The sequence below is a fragment of the Fukomys damarensis genome, unplaced genomic scaffold, assembly GCF_012274545.1.
Source record: "Fukomys damarensis isolate Sample0158 unplaced genomic scaffold, DMR_v1.0_HiC HiC_scaffold_17, whole genome shotgun sequence".
NCBI lineage: Eukaryota > Metazoa > Chordata > Mammalia > Rodentia > Bathyergidae > Fukomys > Fukomys damarensis.
This window is the reverse complement of record NW_022900929.1, coordinates 54022459-54034231: the sequence shown is the minus strand read 5'-3', so window position 1 is coordinate 54034231 and position 11773 is coordinate 54022459. Positions and strand designations below refer to the sequence as shown.

At 35.3% G+C, this 11773-nt stretch overlaps 1 protein-coding gene across 5 annotated transcripts in view; it reads left to right on the top strand.

Annotated features, from left to right (window-relative positions):
* Strn3 (striatin 3) overlaps positions 1 to 11773 on the top strand; it is a 71221-nt gene that overhangs the window by 24362 nt on the left and 35086 nt on the right. For all 5 annotated transcript variants that reach the window (XM_010633554.3, XM_019208873.2, XM_010633555.3 and 2 more), the window contains exons 6-7: positions 8582 to 8711; positions 10147 to 10288. In XM_010633554.3, the coding sequence (XP_010631856.1) occupies positions 8582 to 8711; positions 10147 to 10288 (272 nt within the window). The remainder of the gene's footprint in view (positions 1 to 8581; positions 8712 to 10146; positions 10289 to 11773) is intronic.

Sequence of the window (11773 nt, the reverse complement as noted above, 5' to 3'; positions counted from 1 at the left end):
TTGTTTTTTTTTTTTTTTTTTTTTTTTTTTAATCTAGTTGTAGGGCATGTAGGTTACATCTGGGAATACTGAGTAGGTTTGAGGAACTGCCAGACTCATTGCAAATGGCCATACTATTTTTACATTTCCATTTCCATTAGCAGTACTATAGAGGTTCTGCCTTCTCCACTCTATGGTTGTAATTGTCTGTCAGACATACACACACACACACACACACATACATTTTTATTGATACAAATTTATATGTGTAAAGAGTCAAGCAGGTGAAACTTTTTTCATTTTTTACCATGAGATATCACCCTGAGTAACAGTATGTTAGAAGGAAGAGAAAAGAAGGTACCAAATGAGTAATGACTTACAGCTTAGAAAATAATATATACAGTTTATAAACTAACATTATTTCATCCCCTGGATATATTTTATGACATTATGCAGTTGTCTGAAACATATTCTATAAACTTGGCAGTTAATTTTTTTATTTCTAATCAGTTTGACATCATACAGAGTTTTTTTTTTTGAAGCAAAACCTCTGATTTCAGGAAATATAGAGTATTTTGTAGCAGAAGAGAAAAATTTAATATATTACCACCATGGGTTTTTAGCCAGGCTGGTTAGCTAACCAGGCTAGGTTCATAAGATTTATAAATATTTAGTACAGTCCACCTGAATCTGAAATCTGAATTACAGATCCATGATAAACTGTCTTTTCTTTATAAAACTTCTTGATTTGCAAGATTAAGAGTTAAGGGCTGGAGATTTAGCTCAGTGGTTCCAGTGCCTGCCTTGCAAGCGCAAGGGCCTGGGTTCGATCCCTGGTACCGAAAAGAGAAAAAAAAAAAAGAGTTAAGTAGGTTTTTGTTTTGGGCAAAAAAATAACAGATTTATCTTCTTAAAAATGTTAAGTGTACAGTACAGTATTATAGTGCACAACACTGTACAGTATATGTCTAAAATCTTTTTCATCTCATATAACCAAACTATACTCAGTGACCACCATCTCCACATTTACTTCTTCCTTCCTGCCTCTGGCAACTACAATTCTACTTTCTGTTTCTGAGCTTGATTACTGTAGATACCTCACCTAAGTGTAACTGTGCAGTAGTTATTCCTCTGTAACTGGCTTATTTTAGGTAGCGTCATGTCCAGAAGGCTCAGTCATTTTGTCACATATAACAGGATTTTCTTTTTCGTTACTGAATAATACTCCATTTGTATGCATATATCCCATTTTCTTCATCCATCCATCCATCAGTGAACACTGTTTCAATCAGTCAGTTTTTCAATCAAAGCTAATTCCCTTCATAGTGAGCATACTTGGGGTTTCTGACTCTACACAAATATAGGTGTATTATGTGAGCCATTATTAGGATTATTTGAAAACATCTAGGAGTAAGAAAATGGTCTAACATATTGATAGAGCTTTCAGAAAAATTGTATTTATCACATTCTGATTTATGAAAGAAAAAAATTAGGAGACTTACTATCGTGTAGTAGAGCCGTGATAAGTTTTACACTCTAAATATTAGAGACAGTATTATGCCTGATGGTTAAAAATATGAATTCTGAAAACAGATTGGATTTGAATCCTGATGTTGCCAACTTTCTAGTTGTGATTTTGGGCAGAGTAATTTATTGTGCCTTAATTCCCTCATCTGTAAATTGGGGATCATAAAATCGATGTGACAGTGAGACGGTTTAAAACATTTAGGCTAAGGCTTGGCACATAGCAAGTGCCATGCAGTTGCTTGCTATTACGGATTATTGTATTTGAAGGGTGACCCCACACAAGATTCTGCTAAATGAATGTCACTGGTGTATTTCTTGATTTATGATATGAGGATATTGTAGATTTGTAGTACAACATAATATAAAGTATCTACTTAATGAGGATTCATTGAGAGAGTTCTCTGAAATCTTGTAACTTGAAAAAGCTGTGCTGCTTCTGAATAATGATCTGACTTACTCTTTGAACCTCCAGATACTGGTACCTTTTCCTTTTTACTCTTTGGAAACTCAGGGCTAGATTTGTTGATTTTTTCCTCTAGAAAATGTACTTTTTTTTTTTGAGACAGGGTCTCACTATAGTTGAGTCTGACCTGGAACTCACTATGTAGCCCAGGCTGGTCTCGAACTCACAGCGATCCTCCTGCCTCAGCCTCCTGAGTACTGGGATTATAGGCGTGCGCCACCATGCCCAGCTAGAAAATGTACTTTTAAAAAATTATTTTACTTTCCAAACTTAACCCTTGGCATCATTTTATTTTCCCTTTATGTGGGTATATTAATTTTTTTGTTGTGTTTCTGCCTTTTTAGAATGAGAAAAAGGAGTGAATAGTTGGCTAGAAAAAATTATACCATAGTCAGAGACCCATTTAAAGGCAATAGGTTAAAGGCACATTTGAGTGCCTTCCAGAAATTCTGACAAAATAACTGAAGGCTTAAGTGCATTAATATATCAGATGCCCCCCCCCCCAAGGGACATATAAATGAGAGAACATACTGTGTGAGATAGGGAGAACTTAATAGTTTGGAAGCTGGGAAGAAAATGGAAGAATGACAACTGATTTAGTGGTATGAAAAAAAATTAAATGTAAGTGCATTTGGGAGCAGTAGGGTGAAAAAAAGGAACAAGCCAGTTCTAGTCACAGTATTCCATCAGTAATAAAAGTAAGGAGGCTGGGGATTTAGCTCAGTGGTTCCGCCACCTGCCTTGCAAGTGCAAGGTTCCAAGTTCAATATCTGGTACCAAAAAAAAGGTAAGGAATTGGAGCCATCAGGTAAATCTGGAATTAGAGATTTAGATGAGACTGCCAATACAGGATTGATTTAAAGAAGCTTAATTTCAGATCCCTTCTTCCGTCCTGTATAGCTTGTTCAACACTTCTCTCCTACACCAAAGAATGGAGGTATATTTTCTGGTAGAGTTGAACCAATGATGTCTGACTGTTTTTTTTTTTTTTTTTTAAAGAAACAAAACAACTGAAGGATAGTGTTATTGTATTGAGTAAAAACAGTAAGGTTATGTGGCCGTTGATGACTAAGCATTGAAAGCCCATTTCCTTCTGTTGTTTGGCTTCCAATCTGTTGGCAGCTGATCTTCTATTCATTCCAAGCATGACATTTGTCTTAGTTATTTCTCTCACTGCTGAGACAAAATACTCAACACCTAAAGTTAAAGGAGGGAAGGTTTATTTTTGGCTCACAGTGTGTAGAGGTTTCAGTCCGTAATCAGCTTGGCTTCAAGGCAGGGTAGCATGGCAGAGGGCCATCACAGAGCAGGCAGGAGGTGGTAGCATCAGCAGCAGCAAATGACAATGGCAGCCCTCTTTCTGTTCCTTTTATTCTATCTAGGTAGCTTTCACACCTAGCATGAGTCTTCCCATTATTCACACGCAGAACCATGCCAGACCAGTCATTGGGCTAATTTAGTAATCACGTACCCTTGATCCTAGCATCACACATTCTAGATCCAGCCACCTGTGAAAAGCCCCACCTATGACTGCATGCGGCTTTGGGGGAACATCTGCACACAAGCCAGAAGACCACTGAAATTGATCTTGTTAATTGAAAAGATCTAATGTACTGACATTTGGGATGTGCTGATGAAGTGACTAGCCCTCTATCCTATCCTATAAATGTAAAGCAAGCCACTTGAGAAGACTCATCCATTTTCTTTGTCCCGTTGAGCGGCTGTAACAAAATACCATAGACTAGTATTGCTTATAAAAGATAGGTTGTTTCTTACTATTTTGGATGCTGGTAATTCTTAAGATGATACTGCTAGCATGATTGGGTTCTGGCAAGGGTCCTTTTTCAGATTGCAGATTGTTTACTTCTCACTGTGAACTGCACAAACGCCTTCCTGGCCTCCTTCACAAAGGCTTTCATTCATGCATTCCTAGTCATCTGCCAAAGGACCAACCTTCAGTACCATTAAATTGGGGATTGGGTTTCAATCTAAGAATTTTGGAGGGATACAAGCCTTCAGACCGTGATACCCATGTACACAGTATAATTCACTTAGCTTGGTGGTGCCTCACTCTTAAATGTGAAAACTTAAGGAAAGACTTTGAAGTGTGAAAATTAGAAAAAAAAAATCAACCAAAAAAAAAGAGAACTTGGAGAAGACTTTGAAAACTTTACTATTCTGAAATGATTGAGAAGACAGTAAATCCATAATATAAATTGGGTGCATATTTTAGAATATGCAACTAGGTATCAAAAAAGATTGAAATAAAGAGTGATAAAATTAATATACTTGGGCTGGGAATGCAGTTCAGTGGTAATAGCATTTGTCTAGCATGTGTGCAAGGCCCTGGATTTTATTCTTGGCACCAGTAAAAAAAGGAAAACCTTGAAAAACTAAAATATAAAGTGGAAGGACTCTGTCAATACAAAGAAAAATAGGACTGAAAAGGTAAGAGATGGGAAAATTCAAAGCTCAGTCAAGGAGTGTCAGTGTTTAACTAGAAGTTTCAAAGAGAGAATGAAGAGATAATGTTGAAAAGATTATTAAGTAGTACAAGGAAATTTTCTAGAATGACTTTCTGGCAAGTTTTTCTAAGTATGTTTCTGGATTGAAAAGATTCTCTTCAGCTGGGCGTGGTGGTGCATACCTGTAATCCCTGCATTCAGGAGGCTGAGGCAGGAGGATCGCTGTGAGTTAGAGACCAGCCTGGGCTACATAGTGAGTTCCAGGTCAGCCTCAACTATTTAGTGAGACCTTGTCTCAAAAAAGTAAATAAATTTAAAAAAAAGATTATCTTCAAATACTATATAAAAGTAATTTAAAAAGGGTAAGTACAGAGGCCTTCGTTATGAACACTAAAAATTAAGAGGAAATTCTAAAATATTTCAGATAGAAAAATTGAAATCCATTGAAAAGATTGGGAGCTAGATTAGTAGTACATTAATATTCAAAGCTAAAAAAATAGTACAGTATAATAAATAGTCTTTCAGGGTTTTCAGGGAAAGTGATATCCATTTAGTTTTATATACTGAGGCAAATTACTGTATCATTTGTGAATATAAGGAAAATCTTGAATTTACTTTTGGGAGCTTTTGGAGGATGTGACTTAGCAATCTGAGAGAGTAAACCAAGGAGGAAAGTATAGAATTCAAAAGGGGTCTAATACAGAAGAGAAGCAAAGAACTTTCAGAGAACACTTGTGCACCTGGAGAGTAGAAAGGGTAAAGTGGAAGAAAAGGGACTAGAAGATTATTTTCTTAGCAAAAAACTGCAACTAATACATAGCGTGTTGTATTTGAGGATTTTGAAGATTCACAATTCTGCTAGGAAATTTGGAGAAGAGGTAGCATAAGAACATCCGTGGAAAACCAAGCAATTAAAAACAGTAATATTAACACAGTAGGCAGTTATTTCAGGAAAACTATAAAAGAGAAGTACTGAAATCATTGTTTCGTGTGACTTAAATTGACATAATATGTACACATAGTTATAACCACAGAATATTTAGATAAAAGTGAATTGACATCACTGTACAATTATTGGGATAAGAAATGTAGGTATGGGGTAGAGACTAAGGGAACTAAATCTTCATTAAGAAATAACAGTCTAAGGATGTTGTTTAGAAATAGAAATAAATAACAAAAAAATTTTAAGTCTAAAAATGGATTGTTCCTAGTGTAGAGGAGTCAGAGATAGTGAGAGTGGGTCAGGAAAATGTTACTCATCACAAACTTAAAAAATTCTTTAGAACTATGTGCTCCCCAACCCATGTATTTTATAGCAGAACTAATATAACAAATTGTATAGACTGCGCTGATGACCTTCAAATTATTCTTAGGTAACCTAGTAGAGTACTAAAAGTTGCCTGGGTGTGCTTTTCTTTGTTTGCTAGCTGATTTCATATTTCATTCTTTAGTCTTTTATATTTCTTTCTGTACTGTATAAGTTGCCAACTTCATTCCAAATTGTGTTTCTTAATTTTAGCTGTTCTCTTAGTGTTATCAGCCACTTGGCCCATATTCTGAGGTTGTGTGCTTGCTCTCTGACAAAATCAAAGCTAGCTCTGAGTAGGTGGAGGGGCCTCATCACCCATTCACCATCTCAGCTGGTAGAGGTCTTTGATAGCAAGGAGTAGTGTGGGAGAGAGAATACAGTGAAATAATAGTGTCCAAGCTTGTTTCATTCCCACTGGGCCTAGACCTGGAGCCCTCCCTCTCTTGTCTATGGAAATGAAACTGGACTTTTACCTTCTGGTGCCACCAGCTTCATAGTCTATCCATTCATCTGGGCTTAGGAGAGGTACAAATGGTGGTAATATTCCTAGGAAATTTTGATAAACTGCTTGTCTGTAAAGGATAATAGCTAATTTTTTAAGTTCCATTTTGCCATGCCAATTACAACAGTTGTATAATAGTACCTTATTTCCATTTTGTTTTGATTATTTATTTATGTATTTTTTGGAAGCCATTTTCCATGGATCTCTCATTTTACTGGAGCATCTTGTGAACAGCAACACTGATTGCCTTTTTATTCTGGACTGTTTATCTCAGCATATTTATATTAAAACCCAGGAAGATAGAATCTCTGGGCAGTCATGTTTACTGTCCAGTATAAGAGATTTGAGTTTCAAAGTTTTCTTGATTATGATGCACACATACTGCATGTAGAGCACCTACCTGATCTCTCCTTGCTAAACTTATGAGACTACTAAGCAAAAAATCATGTTGCTCCTGCAATTTTTTTGTGCTCTGAAGAAGAGAATTCTTGTCCCTGATTCAATGTTATGACTTCTTCCCAGGAAAAAGTAATATACTAAGATTTAAGTATTCTTTATATATTTTGGACACAAGTGTTGGATTAATTAAATATGACTTGCAGATGTTTTTCTCTGTAGGCTTCTGTACATTCTCAACAATGTCTATGAAAGGGCAGAAGCTTATAATTTTGGTGAATTCTGGTTCATCTGTTTTTTTCTTTTGTAAGTTGTACTGTTTGAGTTTTAAAGCCATACACTTATTGCTATGTTTAACCACTTTTTAAAAAAATCTAGAAATGTGATTTCTTGCTGTAGAAAGAAAAATTCTATTCAAGGGGCAGCAGTACTTTATCAGAGATCATAAGAAAATTCTTAGATTTAGCAGAAGTAATTTTTCTATCATTGATAAGCCGATTTTTTAAAAATGCATTCGTTGCCTTTTCTTTAATCCCCAAATGCTGAAATACACAAATGTCATGCTGAGAAGTACAGGTTTTTGTTACTGTTATTGGCTTGAGTTTTTACTATCTTGCATTTGTACCATCTCTGAGTTTACTCTGTATTTCACTTCCTTTAAACAATGTGCTGAATTGGGTTACAAATAGTGATCTCTTGAAACCTTGTTGTTATTTAGGAATACTATTTAAAAATAGCCTGAAATCTCTTACGTCCTTAATTGGGACTTAATGGAGGGAACCAATGTGGGGAGGGGCTGAAGTTAAATTATTTTCCTCTTAGTGTTAGCGTTTTTTGAGATGATCTAGTTCGGCCAACACCCACAATTTAAGGTTAAAGAATTGAAGCAAAAAGTTTTAAGTGACAAGGCCAAATGTGAGCACTTAGTGGCATAGCAAACTTTTCATTGTCTTTTTTTCCAGTTGAATTTTCTACTGTTCTTTTACTGCCTTGTTAGATATTTTTTTTTTTTGTTTTTTTGAGACAGGTTCTCACTATGTAGTTGAGACTGACCTGGAACTCACTATGTAGCCCAGACTGGTCTCGAACTCACAGCGATCCTCCTGCCTCAGCCTCCTGAGTGCTGGGATTACATGCGCGTGCCCCACGCTTGCCTTGCTTTGTTAGATGTTTAATCCCTCCTCTTTCAGTACTGGAGATCTAATCCAGGAACTTTGTACTGAGGTACACTGCCAATCCTTTTTATCTTTTATTTTGAGGCTACATTTCACTAAGTTTTCCTGGCATTACTTGAATTTGAAATTCTCTGTTCTCAGCCTGATGGCCCGCTGAAAACTTTTGTACACAGATGAACTCAAATTAGTTTTAATAAAATGATTTAGGAAGTGAAAATAGATTACCACTGTTTTCTTCTTAATGAGTAGTCCTAAAACACTCGAAGATATTGTAATGGATTAACGATTTTTTTCTTAAGAAAATCTGTAAAGTGGATGGCGCTGTTGTACATAATATGTTTCTTACGTGTTCTATCATTTTAAATTTGGAAGCCTGATAAACTTTGATGTTTAATGTTTGAGTTGCTTGACTTTACTTTGAAAAATGATAGCATGTTTGAGTATTTGATGCTATCAGATTTTATTTTGTCAAAGTAGTTACCTAAAACATTTTGGGCAGTAAAGTCAATAGACCAAGAATTTAATTTTACAGCATAAACAGTCTTTCAAATCATTTTATCTCTGTAGCCTTCTGCTAGTTTTAAAATAGGAAATAGGGTTAAGAGTGTAGCTCAGTGAGACAGTGCTTACCTATCATGTGTGAAGTCCTGGGTTCAAGCCTTAGCATCACGCACTTATCAAGGACTAGGGGTTAAAATAGAAACCAGAAAGAAATATTAGAATCAGCTCTTATGCAGTTGTATTCATCTTTTTTCCTTCTTGCAGGCCCTCTGGTGATGTTCTTGAGACATTTAATTTCTTAGAAAATGCTGATGACAGTGATGAAGAAGAAGAAAATGACATGATTGAAGGCATCCCAGAAGGAAAAGACAAACATCGGATGAATAAACACAAAGTAGGAAATACATTTTATATTTTTATTATTGTATACCTTGTATTTGAATAGTAACTTTTGAGGTGTCTGAAGTTTCTTTGGGAATGATTGATCATTTTATAGTATCATTTGAAAATTTTATATTGTCAGCTCTTACTGCATTAGGCACATATGGAATTATCTTCTGCATTATTTACTAAAGGGACAAGAAAGGGTCTATTTTGAGAGGACTATTCCATTGGTTTTGAAACCTTAAAAAAGTTACACCCTTTCTACTCCTGCCACAATTAACAAACGTTGCTGAAGTCCATTTCTTCATATGTAGTACACAGGTGATAAATTAACTGAAGCTATAGTGGGGAGAACTTCTACCCTGGGTGGATGGTAAATAGGTGTCAACATTCATATTCTTTGGTTAAAATTAACAAAAATTTACTTTAGCTCATAACCTAAAAAATAGATTATTTATTTACACACACACACATATCCCTGTACCAGGGAATCAAACTGAGCTACATCCTCTGCCCTTTAAGTTTTTTCCCCCCTGCTGGTACTGGGAATTGAACTCAGGGTCTTGCGCTTGCCTGGCAGGTGCAGAAAGAAATAGATTTATCTGTTTCTAGTGGTTATGGAGATTCTATAGGAGGAAAGGTAGTGTACATTATCAATTTGTAAATTACCAGAGTAGTGTTTACTATATTGTTTTATTTTTTAAAGAGTAAGTAAATTTAGTTATGATACTTTGAAATTTCATAGTAATTGGAAGAAACAACAACATTCTTCAAACTTCCAATCTATAAAATCAGTTTTTAGCATTTCTCCCACATTGTATAAGTGTAATGAACTCTGTTAGGTAAACAGACATTTTGATTCTTTTTTTTTTCCTTCTTGGAGATAAAACACTGTTATATCATATTTATCAACTTAACTTTCTGTACGATGCTATTTCCCTATGAATGATGGAACAAATATGTAGATCTCATTGAAAAAGGTCAATTGAAGATAATCTTTCAGAATATAAGTAAATGAATGGTTCTTTAAGGGAGAGCAACTGTGAGTCTACTAACATTAAAGATGTTAATTTTTATTTATTTATTTTTTTGGTGCTAGGAATTGAACTCAGGGCCTTGTGCTTGCCAGGCAGGCACTATACCTTTGAACTACATCCCAGGCCCAAAGAAGTTAGCTCTGGATGAGTTAACTTTAATCATTTTTAGTGCCACATTACTTTGATCACATCTTACAAATGATCTTGGCACAGCAGTAGTGAATCATTTAGAGTATACAGTGGTGCTATTCTTTCCATGATTTCGGTTGCAGAATTTGTTCCACCTATGCAACCAGAATCATGGAAAGAGCTAAGTTCATGAACCTAGGTACTACTGTAGTTGAAATTTGTGAATTACATGGAAAATCTTAAGATTTAGAATAAAAATAATTCTTGTTCTTTTTACAGATAGGTAATGAAGGTTTAGCTGCTGACCTAACTGATGATCCAGATACTGAGGAAGCGCTGAAGGAATTTGATTTTTTAGTGACTGCTGAAGATGGTGAAGGAGCTGGAGAAGCACGGAGTTCAGGGGATGGCACAGAATGGGGTAAGGTGATAAAGAAATATGGGGGTGGGAATAAATCTCTTTAAAGACAGATTATTAAATATTGTATGTGTAGTGTGTGCATCTGAATGTATGGTGGAAGGTAAAATGAGAGCGAGAAGAAGTGGTATTAAATAATTTCAGGGTGTTGTGTACTACTTTATTTAGATTTGGTGGCTGAATTATTTCATATGTGGCTTCTGATTTTTAATTTATCTTGATTTATAATTGAAATGCTTAGTTGATTTGGAAATTTTTCCTTTGCCTTTTGCAGTTTTAAAAATACGTGTTACTCATTTTTTTTAAAAAAAACATTCTCTTGTTTAGTTTGTCATGTAGTTTACAAGAGGACTTAACTCTCAGTTTGCCCAAGTTATCTGGCTTATTTTTAGGTAGGAATAAAATTCCTATTTCTGAGTGTTAGGTCTGTGTTGAGCAGAATTGTAGCTTTATATTGAGCAGGATTTAGTGAAGATGCTAGATTTTATTGTATAGAATATTTGGTGTACAAGCGTTAGGGCCTAATAAATTTTAGAAGTGATTCACAATGGTAATAATCCAACCATAACCAAGAGAGAGAACAGTTCTATCTGGATAGGGATAAGTGAACCTCATTAGCAAATAAAATAAAAGTGTGAAAAATATTTTAAGGTAATAGCTGGTGTCCAGTATGTTCTATTAAATATGTTCATTCAGTCATAATTTAATATCAACATGTTACCTAGTAGGTGGTAGAACTCGAAGTGTTTTTACAGAGCTTTATTGGAGATAATCAAAGTTTTTCTTAATTCTTGACAAGAAGAATGATCACTAGGATTATTTTTAATTACTTTGATGATAGAAAACACACTTGGAAGCCGGGCATGGTGGCGCATGCCTGTAATCCCAGCACTCAGGAGGCTGAGGCAGGAGAATCACTGAGTTTGAGACCAACCTGGGCTACATAGTGAGTGCTGGGTCAGTCTCAACTACATAGTAAGACCCTGTCTTAAAAAACCAGGGGGGAAAAAAAGAAAAAGAAAACACACTTGGATTAAAAAAACTCATATATTGAAATTGTTACTAATAGGAGAAGCAAACTTAATAAATAATATATTTATTGACTATCTTGATATAAATATGAAGTAATAAGGTTTTTTTGTGAGTAGTTCTCTCATTATTTATAATTTCAGACCATCATTTTCAGATCTCTCTTCTACATGGAAATAGAAGTTATTTTAATCCAGAAAATTAGCTCCATGATTGTTTTCCATCTTTTGTATATTTTTGTAGTTAATATTTGAATTTACTTAGTGCTTTTTTGTTGTTGTTTTGGTACCGGACATTGAACTTGGGACCTTGTGCTTGTGAGGCAGGTGGAGGAACCACTGAATTAAATCTCTGGCCCTTTTTTGGGGGGAGTACCAGGGATTGAATTTGGGTACCTGGTCTTGCAAAGTAGCGGCCAAAACCACTGAGCTAAATCCCCAGCCTTTTTTTTTTTTTTTT